This window comes from Ammospiza nelsoni, chromosome 1 (assembly GCF_027579445.1).
Source record: "Ammospiza nelsoni isolate bAmmNel1 chromosome 1, bAmmNel1.pri, whole genome shotgun sequence".
Classification (NCBI taxonomy): domain Eukaryota; kingdom Metazoa; phylum Chordata; class Aves; order Passeriformes; family Passerellidae; genus Ammospiza; species Ammospiza nelsoni.
In genome coordinates, this window is record NC_080633.1 from 81,635,315 (window position 1) to 81,648,233 (window position 12,919).

The following is a 12,919-nucleotide window of genomic DNA, read 5'->3' on the forward strand; positions in this document are numbered from 1 at the left end:
TTTATTGCCAAAATGGCAGAATGCTGTGCTTAGAGCCTAGCTTGGGTCCAGTACCCTTCAGTGGTTTTAGTAATTTGCAAAAGTTACCTATTAACTTTGTGGGTGACGTAAACCTGGGAGACACTCATGTTCTTTGATGGGCATTATTGAAATTCAGAGTGATTCTGAGAAATTTGAGGTAATGTTCAAAGGGAAAAAATTAACCAGTCCTTTAAAAATAAGTTATAAGGAGAATGTCTGACTAGGTGACGTTCCTAATTTCTAAAGTTCTTTAGAAATTATCTGGCAATTTTTGTCAGTTGCACACATGAATTGGAAGGTGGAAAAATTAGGATATGAGATTATACTGAAAGGACTGAAATTGTTTAACTCAGGTAAAAGAGACATGAGAAGGAGTCAGTGGGAAGAGGTACACACCAAGTTTTCAAGCATGTAACAGCCAGCCATGAAGAGAAATGGTGTGAACTTTTTCTGCTTTCATAGCAGACAAATGGAAATAATGAGCAGCAAGGAGTCAGGCTAGACATTTCCTAGCAGTGCAGAAAGAAAACACTGGAACAGAGTGCTTGGAGCAGTTATGTGATCTCTGTCATTAGAGATCTTTAGTTCCAGATTAAAATCTGTCAAGAATTATGTTGGTATGCTGGATCCTACCTTGGGGTAAAGAGTTGAAGTAAACGAACTCACACCATCCCATCCATCCCTAGGACTGGGTGATAAAAGACTTTTCTGTGTCCTTTAAGAATTAGAGCAGAAAACCATTATATCAATTTTCAGTCTAATATCAACCAGACTCTTCATCTTTGCTTCCAGTAAAAACTCTGAAAGAGGGTTGATTCTGCATTTTAATGCTTTCCAGAAAGTAGTTTTCCTCTCATGGGAGGAGCGAGGAAATTCCCACAGGGAACAGAGACAAATGATTTTATCTGTATCAGTCAATTTTGTTCAAAACACCAGTGTTTATAACCATTACCAGAGTATGTGAAACAAAATGTGTCTCTCTGCTAGCAGCTTTTTCAAGGTTTGCATTCTGGCCCTCTCCCCATTAGACTCAAGCTGCCATTAGCTGATTTGGTGTTTTAACGTCATGTTTCTTTATATCTGCTGGATTATCAGCTTTAGATTTACATCACTATTGGCAAACAGTTTAAAAGCAATCCCCAATTCTAATGGCTTCATAAGAAAGAACATCTGTCCTGCATTTGCTCTGTAAATTCAGAGGCCAGAGCCAACAAAACCAATCGAAGCAGAATTCAACATCACTTGTGCTTCCCTACTCCATAGTTGAGTGCAAGTACTTCACTGTTGTTCAACTAAAAAATGTAACAGTTTAGAGATGCTGGAAGATATGCCTCAAGGTCAGTCTTCACAAAGAGTTTGTATTACATTTTTAATTTTTTTTCTTTTCTTTGTTTATGAGCAAAGGGATTGTTACTGTTTTTGAGCTTCTTTTTACATAGCAAATACCTGGATGGAGGCAGGGAAATGTGTAGGGGCAAGCACCAGTACTTTAGTAATGTTTGTGCCACTGTGCCCTTAGGAGGCTCTGGGGAGCTCTGCCATTCACCCTGTGCTCCTCCTGCCCCCTACAACAGGGAAAGTGCACTTTATTAACCAGTACCTAAATATATTGAAGTCAGTTCACTTGAAAGCCATTATTTTTTTCCTTTGCTTTTCTCCTTTTCCTAAGCATTGCAAGCTCTAAGGCTTCATGATCAGTGACAGTGATCACTTCCACATTCTCCAGTGTGTGAGACTTGAGTACAAGGCCCAGTTCTCTTTTGTGCTACCTGTGCTTTCCTCCTTTTAGCTGTACCTTGAGCATAGGTGATGAAGGCTTTAGTTTTTATAAAAATAGCTTAATGTAGCAGTTGTTGCTTTAATGGCAGTTATTGACACATATAGCTATTTAAAGACAGAGAAATTATTTGAGTTACCTTTAACTGCTAGGCATTCTTTGATATCTGTCTTCTAGGAGGAAAAAGGCGTTCTTTTCTTCCCTTTTCCATTCAAATAATTTAATTTATTTACTTTCAAGAGAAAAGGGAAGAAGGTAGTTTTATAAGGGTTTTTCCCACACAGTTGAAAGTTAAGTCTTTTCAATGGAAATAAAGTAACCATTTTGAGGGAAAAATGGAAGTGCCCATAACCAGAAAGTTTTGACAAGTTAAAGAAACTGAAAAGCAAAAGGAGAAAAAAAATATTGTTGAACTTTTTTTTTCTTTAATAGCAATCGTCTTAGATGTTGGATGTAAGTAAAAAGAAATTTAACATTTAGAAATAAAATTATGTTTGCAGTGGATTGTCCAATAAATACATTTGCCTTGTCCTTGAAATAACAGCATCTCTTCTTTTCCTCCATAATGTGGTAGTGTTTCTTCAATCAGCTTCATGTTAGAAAACTAACAGATGTAAACTTTACAGGAGTGCTTACTCAAGAGTTAAACCCTACTTTCAGTCATGTATGATTAAAAAAAGAAAAAATCCATTTTTGTTATCTAGCAAGTGCCCCAGCCTCACCTCGGGAAATGATCAGCCTAAAAGAAAGAAAAACAGACTATGAATCAACTGGAACTAACGCCACTTACCATGGAAGCAAGGGAGAACACACTTCTAGGAAAGACACCATGACAGGTGAGATTTTGCTTGCATAGCATATATATAAATCAGCTGTGATAGAACACTGATTTTATAGGATTGCCTGGGCTTGCTGCACTGTGGAAAAGGGTCAACCTGCTTTCATTAATTTCCAAGTTTTAGCCACCTTGAGAAATACAACTGAAGATATATTTGAATAAATAAAAGACTATGTGAAAATGATTTGTGAACACCATGGTTCTTCACAGAAGAAAGGCTCTAAATCAAATCTTGCGTGTCTTTTTCAATTTTACATTTGTTGTCATTTCAGGAGGAAGTTGGTTGATCACTTTGAATTAACTGGTATATTTGAGCATGTGCAGTGATCCCTAACATCTGTCTTTTGCAGGGAATGCTCTCCAGGATGAGTTACCTTATTGTGTATGTCAGTATTCATAGGAAGTTTGCAGCTCTTTGTAAAGTTTATCCATGTTACTTTCCTAGTGGGGCTGATTTAAGCGCAGTAATTTCTGTGTATGTTGTAGCATCTGTTGCAGGTTTCTCTGAAGGCCTCTCTTCCCCAGTGAGCTCATTAATCTCTTACCATTTCAGTAATTAGGAAATCTTGAGTGTTTTTCCCGGCACTGTACCTCTTCATGAATTCTCTTGCAAAATACATGTTGGTTTCCATCACCATTGCACCATCATGGGGCTCATATAACCATTATTGAACTTTTTGTCACATTTATACAGCACCAAGCATCACGGTCTCCTCCAAATGCTGCCTCAGGGCAGGCAGAAAATCTCAGTGAGAAATCTGAATGCCAGTTACCTTCTCCCATGCCCTCTGTAGAGGTCTTTCTCAGAGGCAGAATGAGTTGCTCACCAGGAACATGGTGACTCAGCATCAATCCATCCGTAAGATCCATCTTTCAAGGCTGTATTCAGGATGTGAAGATACTCACACTGTATCTACTATGTTAAATGTGATTATGTAATGAAAACCTAAATAGCAGCCTTGGAACTTGTGTGAAAATGCAATATGGAGTGTTAATTAGCCTGAAGGTGGAAATCTGAAGAGAAGAATGACAGTGAAGAGCATTTGAAAACCACAGAAATTCGGAGTGTCCTGAATGAATTCTGTAGGGTACTACGGGCAAGTACAGAAGATTCAGTCAAGGTACTGCATTTTATGTGTCTGTCTTGTTTTGAGTGTTTCATAGTCACTGCACAAGGTAGTTTTCTATAAGAGTTCAGTGGCCCCTGCTTGGCTGATTGTGAAGGACAGCACTGGTGTGTTTTTCAGCCATTTGTCAAGGACCCATAAAGGGTGAATCTCGGGAATAAGAGCATCAGGCTGGAAAGGAAAAGGCAGAATCAGTAGTATTTTGTTCTAGCTGTATCTGTAAATTCAGATTAGCAGATTGTATCAGGAAGTTCACCAAAATACAGTGTCTCCATGCTGAAAATGTGGGTTTCCTTGCATATAGTCTTACCTCTGTCCACACGTTAAGAAAATTGACTTCTTTTTTCACACCCCTTTTCACTTTCTTTTTGAATGTGGTGCTTTTCTTGTCTGATTCCTACTTCCCTTAATTCCTTTCTCTTGCAGTATAATTTTCAGATCATGGTGTTTATACTGCCTCAGCAACCTTTACTCCACTTTGATTTTTCCATTGTGTTTTCCTCTAATATTGTCTTGTATTTTGTCTATATGTGTCGATTATTTGGGTGGGCTTTTAGTAAGGAAACTTGAAACTGTTAGCATCATACTCAGCTATCAGCTGTCTTTCCAGCTCCTGAGGTCAGCGAGGGGAAAAAGAATCAAACTAATTCAAATCAAAAAATGTAACATTTCACAATCTTACATGACCAATGTACAAATAAATATGGAATTAACTAGTAACTTTCTCTCTTTCAGATCACCAAATCTCTGCACGTTTGGTCTAAGCTCAAATTAAGCACCATTATAAGAACAAAAGAAAATGACAGAAGGAGTTTTGCTCATCAATATTCAACATGGAATTTATGTAACATAATTGTACCTCGTTAAATAATAAATATTTGATTTTAAAAAAACATATAAAGTCAGTATTTGTGATTTTGTGAGACATTTTGACTTTGCTTGAGTGGCCCAATACAAGTTCATGTAGCATATTTCTTACGAAGCCTACATTTCCTTTTGTGCATCTGACAGTGCATTGCAGCCGATACATCCACGTGGATGGGACTTAGATGAATGTTTTCTCAGGTTCCACCTGGCACACACATATTTTGATCTGCTCTTCTACTTTTGTGCCAAGCTGATGTATTACACAAAGCTTGCTTTGACTTAGGGATTTTACACAGAGCATAGAGCCAAAGCTGTAGTCCCAATTTATCCATGACTGTCTCCATGCTCTTCTCCAAAGCTCTTCTCAGTTTATAGTTGAAAAATTTTATGACCTTTGAGCTGAGACTGAAATGAAGGTTTTTTGATGGATTCTCAAAGTAGGAATGTTGCCTTCCTGCCATCCTGAGGATTTGTCAGGGAACCTCTGGGGAAAATGGAGAATCTATGAAGTAAACAGTTTGGCTGAAGACAGTAACTTACATTGATTTCACGAGGATAGATAAAAAAAAGAGGCACAGTATCAAATTTTCATTGCCCTCTTCACAGGTTTATGATGCCTTTTATATGTACTGTCTATTTTCTCCTCTCTGTAGAAAATAATAACCAATTACAAAATTTTGTCACCTAAAGTATATTTTTAAGACAAAAGCTATTATATTCCATTTAGGGAAATGGGAACTGTAAGTGCACGTGATAATGTTATTTACGCCATATTGTTTTCTTTCAGAACAGGGAAGATAAGGTCCCTGTGGACCATCATGGGACTCCTTCTTTGAGGTTTCTTTTACTTTTTTAGTTCCCTCAGTGAACTAATATGTACATCATAGTCAACATGCTGTGTCTTCTCTTCCAGCAGCAGAGAAAAACATCTAATTAATTCCTTTTTCCTTTGGTTGTGGAGAATCAATCATGAATACTTTTGTTATTTAAACTTACTGGCAAGTCCATGCATATTTGGAACACAAAAAAAACACCATCAGGTGCTACAGGTGCTCAGATGATGATGATGATGATGATGATTATTATTATTATTGTTGTTGTTGTTGTTGTTGTTTTCAGAAACAATAATGCACTGTAATCTTTTCTCATGCCCTTACCTCATTTTTCACTGTGCAGGAAGGTGGCAGTGGTAGTGACAGGTAATGATCTCTGTTACCTAAGATTTGTGAGGCACAGAAACATTTTCCTTTACTGTGTTGAACTAAATTTTCTTAAATGGAGACCTGCTGCTAATAGCAGAAAAAGCAGGTTGTGTGATACCAGATGAGGAAGACTACCTGTCCAGCAGAGCTGTCCTTTCTTGCTATCAGTTTGTTCCTGAGGGCAGAAGGCTAGCATCTTGTTATTCCAAAGTGTCTGTAAATGTGTTCAGAATTAGCACTTCCAAGATCTGAAAGCCGAATATTAAACCATTAATCAAGTGACTGGGATATATGGGGATGAATTTGGTCAATGACATCTTAGTCATGTAAACCACTGAGTAACATAATTTTCAATTTTTGTCCTCTTTGAAGAAAACTGCTATAGGCAACTATGTGACTTTTTTTTTTAACCAGTATCACCTAGAAGAATGAACAGAAGGGAGAAAGAAAGCTGTTTTTCTATAATGCCCTCTATGCAACTGAGCCACAAAGTACTGCAGGTTGATCATAGTATTCATTTTAGAATGTTCACAATTTTGCCTCTTCAGTGTTATCATGGACTGATGTTTAGAGATGCATAAAATACACACATAAACACACACGCTGATCACTTCTCTCTTAATTTAATTTTCAACTGGTTCTCACATCTCTGTGAAGAAATGTGGCTGCAGAAATATCTCTGTTTCTTTCTCCTTTCCCTCCTTTCCCTTCTCTTGCCATTTTTATTTTTAAAAATACTTTATTGACTTCTCTTTCCATTTGTTCTACAGTTTTATTATACTGATAAATATATATTATCAGGAAAAATCAGAAGTTAACCACACTATCTGTCCATTCATCTAGCTCATTCTCTCCTTTCTTGTATATTTGTCCTCTGATTTTGGATAGCAAGAGTCAACTGCTCGCATTATCATGGCAGAGTGGGAATGGAGTTCCCAGGGATTCCACCTGCATGTTCAGAAGCAGATACTGGAGCAGGGCTGCATTCACTGCTAGCAGCTACATTCTTGACTTACATTTCCTTCAGAATCAGAATTACCTTAACCTCCAAGCTAGCCTAAGCCAAGATTTCTTATTCTTGAACTCCTGGGATTTATTGTCAAGCATTTTATGTCTCATTGTTTTTATTGCTTTGAGAAAATATTACTAAGGGTTTGAGGAGGCTTTTTTTTTTCATTTTTAACTTTTGAATTTGTATCCCCATCACTGCAGTGAAGTCAGCCACACAGAGCTTGCAACTATTTTCATAAGCTGAAATTATCAGTTTTTCATTGCAGAATATGTGATCCAAGAGACCGTAAAATTTCAGTCTGGTAGTGACATTTGTGAGCACATCAGTGCAAATGTCACAGTAGTGCACTGGACAGCTACACACCAACTCTGAACTATTTCTAGGTTTATAATAGTCATGGCTAATAGCAGAACATATGTACACATGTCTTTGTATATCTCAATATGGAAAGGTCATGACCTCCCTCCTAATGTCTAATTGCCTGAAGGGACAACAAGCAAATTAGCATGTGTCCAGTTTGCTATTTTCATCGGATTCTTTCATAATACCCTCAGATTACAGTTGCACCTTGTACCAGTCTTTTGCTCTTGACATCAGACAACCAGGAACAGCATTGACCTGTCTGAACTCAGTATGTCCAGTCATGTCTGAGTAGAAACTCACATGCATGAAACTTCCAACCCACTTGTCTTGGCACATATGTTCATAAAAGCAAAATGGTTACAAGAAGTTCTTCCTCCATCTAGCCAGTCCAATACATTGAATGTCACTTTAATGTTTTTTTAAGAACTAAGACTTCACAAAATGGATGTCTGAAATACTTGAGTATCTTTAGATCTTGAGAAGAGGAATTTGTATAACAAAACTTCTGGCATTTTGTGGGACAAGCAAGAAAATAAAAAAAATGGCATTAAAAAGTTGGTATGAAGGAAAGATCTGGCAGCTGTACTACTGAGAGTTGTGTTGTCATGAGATGCACCATAAAGAGCAATGTTGATGCAAACTTCTCTAATATTAAAGATCATCAGGAGGGGTATTTTCAAACACCACAGCAGAGGCTGCAGGTGGAATATAAAGAAACCCACTGAAATAACAGTCAAGTCTCAAAAATCCCTTAAGTGACAAAATGTAACCTGAACAGTGACAACCTCTGCAGAGCAACTCTTTTGGCATTAATGTTGACAACATCTTTGGCATTAATTTTGACAACCAAAGAAAACTATTCAAGCACTACTTTCCATCATTTTTCCTCTTTCTATCTGTTACAGCCTGTTGGCATATAGATAAAATTAAGAGTATCTACCACTGGAGGAGCCCAACCAGCATCTGTCACTAGAATTCATATTCTTGCCACCTTAAAAAAAGGGTCATGCTGCACTTGGCTCTGGAGCTCTCCTCCATTTCCTACACAGGACTCTACACTCTCTTAGTTATTGCATCCAGCTCTTCAAGGAACAAGAGGGGTTTCACCCCTATCAGTTAATGGCTGTGAAATGAAAAATCTCATTTTCCAGCTGTTAGAGCTCATCAAACCACCATATAAGCCCTGTCTTTATCCTGTTTTCACAAACAGTGAAGATCTTTAAGAAAAACCATCTAAGATCTGGAAAGCAGCAATATGGAGCAGTGCATCAAACTGACAAAAATTATACCCTCATCATGGAACCCATGGCAGATGTGAAGACCAGAATTGATGTATTCCAGTCAGCTTTGCCTTAAGGCCATGCCATTTCTTTCTCCAGAAGGGGTGCAGTGGTGGGAGGAAAGGTAGAGGAAGTTTCACATGCATATGTCCATGCTTGTACATTGCCAAAGGAAGAAAGAGTGCTTACATCTTCAGTAACATGGTTCTTCCTAGTGATGTGACTACCTTGGATCCAGATCCAGCTTTCAGCTCTGATGCTCAGCACTTGTTGTCACAGGTTTTGAGCTGTGGAAGTATTAAAGGCCACTCTTGGTGCCTCCAGGTTTTTTGCCATTGCACAGAGACCTGAGAGTAGTCATGAGCGAAGTGTTTCAGTTCCACTCGTGACTCTGATTCACAGCTACTCAATTTTTACTTTCAGGCCTGTTCTTTTATAGTAAGAATCCTCATAACAGCGTTCAGTCATTGGTTAGAATGTCTGGAAAGTCAATAATGCATGAAAAGTGTGCAGCAGCCACACAAAATGCTATCTTCACAGCCTTTCAAATATGAGAAGTAACTACAGTCTTTCAAGTCCCACAAGCAAACTAAGCTTCAGCTACATTGCCAAATCAGACGGCTCAGTGGAGTCAGCTTTGCAAGGAATATCCTTTGCTTTTCATTAGGGGTTTTTTGGGATGGGGTCAGAAATAAATTTTTGCAAGACTGTATATCATCCTCCTCTTTAGAAATACTCCAGTTTCAAACTCATAGCTCAGTTTTGTCTGTGGATTTGAGTAGTAGGACATCTGAGAAGAAAGTGGCAGCAGTGACAGCAGTCATGTATTTGAGACTGTCTTGGCCAGACCTCTTCAGTATAAGTGCATATTACTTTTTGCATATTACTTTTTTGTCACTTATATTTAATCACTTTATACTTGAATAATTTCATAATAAAGCAAAATGACTGTAGGATTAATGATTCACATTGTGCAACTGAAGTGAAAGAACTGAAATGTTTCTTAATATTTACAGCTGCTGTTTGTTACATGTGTTACATAAGCCCATCTATAACCCGAAATTTATTATTGAATGCTAGATTTATATGAAATTATTTTGTTGATGCATATAAGAAGTGCACAAGATTGTTATAAGCATGGCATGGAGCCTGTTACCATTAATAAATGAATACCAAAGAGATGTATGTACACCAAAGCAAAGATGATGACCATTCAGTGGGAGGAAAAGCCTGCAGATGCTTTTAAAGACTTTTGTGTGTGGGAAACGGGCTTTGTATGATGTACTTAATTAAGAATTCAGTTTAAGGCCAAAGAGGCATGTTCGGTAAACCTGCTTTTTTCTCTCTCTGCAGCTCAGAACACTGGAATCTCAACTTTGTACAGGAATTCATATGGTGCACCTGCTGAAGATATCAAACATAACCAGGTAAGTACAGAGACTAAAATGTTACTGTTCCAGATGGCAAAAGACTGGTGCAACATTGTATATGGAAATGGGAAAAATTTAAAAACATCACAGATAAACACATTGCTTCATGTAGAATTTTACTCATGTGTCCAAATCAAACAACTGTGTTTGAATATGGGAACTGAAATGAGGTCCTGAAGGTCATTTACTCCTTCATAGCAGTTCTAGAAATAGAAACTAGAGTAGTTACACTCTCTTGTGCAGTTGTAATATCAGACCTGTGGGACTGCTAGAAGTTGTGAACTTAGGCAGCCTTTTTCAATCCCTTCTCAGAGTGCAATGCAGATACTTGTTCTGAACAAATATCAAGGAGTTTGGGTCATAGCAGTGCGACTGTTCCTGCCATCTTGAGGGAACATTACTAACATGTACAGAGCAGCAGGATCCACAAAGTATTCTCACATTGGTGTCTGAGCATTGGTATTCCCAGTGATAGCCATCAGAGGAATGACAGGCTACCTCATTTTGCAGCCACAAAGTCTGGCCCACCTTACAGAGGTGGAATGAAGCAGGGGATAGTCTTGTAGGATAGTAAGCATGTGTTTATATATTTCAGATTTCAGTAAAGTCTCAGCTATAAAATCAGAGATTCACTAGGGATGTTGGAAAAAATGTATGGCAACCTTAGGTTAGAGGACTGTCTTTGAGCAGAAGTTAAGATAATGCACAATTTTGTATTTTTAGCATGAGAAATGTAAGCAAGATTAACTCCTTCCATCCTGTTGCCTACAACAAGTTGTGTCTTACAAGGTGTGGGTGTTGCTGTCTTTCAGGTTTCAACACAGCCAGTTCCACAGGAGCCCAGCAGAAAAGATTATGAACCATATCAGTCATTTCAGAATTCAACAAGAAACTATGACGAGTCCTTCTTTGAGGACCAAGTGCATCATCGTCCGCCTGCAAGTGAATACAACATGCACCTGGGACTAAAGTCAACTGGCAACTACGTCGACTTCTACTCAGCTGCTCGTCCCTATAGTGAACTTAACTATGAAACAAGCCACTATCCAGCCTCTCCCGACTCCTGGGTTTGAGACTTGGGCAGATACAAAAGCTCCAGGAACTGTGCATGTGCATGCATACCACGAGACATTTTTTTTCCTGCAAATTTAGTTTGTTAAAGCCTGTTCCATAGGAAGGCACAGATAACCAGTATGGAGAAAATTAAGAGATTTTTTTAGAAGGCTAAAAGATATGAAAGCTAAACCTGGGAGTAATTAGGAAGAAATATATATATACATATATATATTTTACAGTGTGGGGCAACTTTACTGTTGGCCTGTAGAGTCTAAAGTTCAGTGCTGTATATTGAACGTGGCTGAAGGAAGGAGGAAGAACATGACAGTGGATCTGGGTCAAGAGTTAAGCACAAGTTACTGAGCAGCATACATACTTTATGGGGAACAGCTTCTCACACCTTGTTTAATATCCTCATTCATTGTGAATCTAGGCTTCAAGTTGCATTTGGGGTTTCCTCTGTACAGCAAGATGTTTCTTGCCTTTTGTTAATGCATTGTTGTAAAGTATTTGATGTACATTACAGATAAAAAAAAAGGTGCATTGTGTATATTACACCAATGCCACAGTGTTTCTTCATCTATGGTTCTAAATATTGCTTCAATTTCAAATTTTGAAAGATGTATGAATTTCCAGTTTTTTGTTTTCTTTTCCCCGGTGCGTTTTAACAAAAAAAAAAAATCAAAAAAAAAAAAACAAAAAAAAAAGCAAAAAGGAATATTTAGCAGTATTGTTTGTTCTGATATGTGACTTTGTTTGTGGCAACTCAAAAAAAAAGGCATTCAGCAGTTTCTGACAATTAACATTCATCATTCCACACTCCTTGTCAACAAGTGCTTTTTCACTGCCTAAAATTTTAGATGTAGATATTTGAAATAGATTTTTTTTCATTTATACCAGTTTTCTTTATGATGATACAGTGTTAAAAGAAAATAAATTACAATTGATCTGTCATCCATATTTGCTAAGAATGTCTATTTCCAAGAGCCTACCATACAAATACACATTCTTACTCGTGTGTGTCCATGTATGCATAGTATTCCGTGTGCGTGTGTTTGGGTGTGTGTGTTTGTGTGGCGTAAGACTTCTTTTCATCCAATGTTCTCCCTGTTAAGCTTCAGTTTTTGTTTGATTTTCAGTTCTTTTAAACAGTGGAAACTCCAGTATGTGCTTTCTCTTACTCACTTCCGTAACCATCGATAGCAATTCAACATTGCTAGGCCACATGCTCACAAAAGAAGGGGTAGCTGATTTTTTATCACCAACTCCATCACCCTTAGATGCCATTTCCTTTAAAATAACATCTTTCGATCTCCTCTTGAGGAAATTTCATTACTCTCCAGCCACCAACCAGTAAGTGCTCAAGAAAGGCAGAGTTTGATCTTGCCATCTCCCTGAGGGAATGAAAAATTGAGACCCATCAGACTTTAATCTGGACTCTCCAAACTCTTTTGACTACAGAAGGGTCCAATTCTTGAACCATTCGGACAATCATTTATTTTAACCCATACCAAAAATAAAACCCAACACCCAGAACACATTCCTCAAATATGATAATAAAGACCATTTCTGTGCATTTAAAGTGAAATTCTAAAAAATGTGAGGGACAGAGAATTTTTATTTTTTTTTAATTTTAAAAGTAAACAACAGCTATATAGTCTAGGAGGCCAGAAGAGCTGGCATATTCATCCTAGCATTGTAATGCTGGAAGGGAAAATAGAAGCATTTCTTCATTTCCATGATTCAGGCAACAAACAGTTCAGCATACAGTTTTCAAAGCATAAGACCCACAACTAATGGAGTAGTTGTAAATTGCTTCAATTGCCAATAAGGAATTTGTTTTAGTTTGCAAACATTTCTGTGGTTAGTCACTGTAATAGTTTTAACATCACCTGGCGCACTTCTGGCTGTGCCCAGGGGGAGAAGTCTCTCACAAGTCATCACCT

The 12,919-nt window shown here is 37.8% G+C and overlaps 1 protein-coding gene across 3 annotated transcripts in view; it reads left to right on the forward strand.

Annotated features, from left to right (window-relative positions):
- CTNND2 (catenin delta 2) overlaps positions 1-11,927 on the forward strand; it is a 639,809-nt gene extending 627,882 nt beyond the window's left edge. For all 3 annotated transcript variants that reach the window (XM_059470378.1, XM_059470386.1, XM_059470397.1), the window contains 3 exons: positions 2,503-2,634; positions 9,841-9,914; positions 10,730-11,927. In XM_059470378.1, coding sequence (XP_059326361.1) covers positions 2,503-2,634; positions 9,841-9,914; positions 10,730-10,990 — 467 coding nt within the window. In that variant the 3' untranslated portion in view covers positions 10,991-11,927. The remainder of the gene's footprint in view (positions 1-2,502; positions 2,635-9,840; positions 9,915-10,729) is intronic.
- The last annotated feature ends 992 nt before the right edge of the window (positions 11,928-12,919 follow it).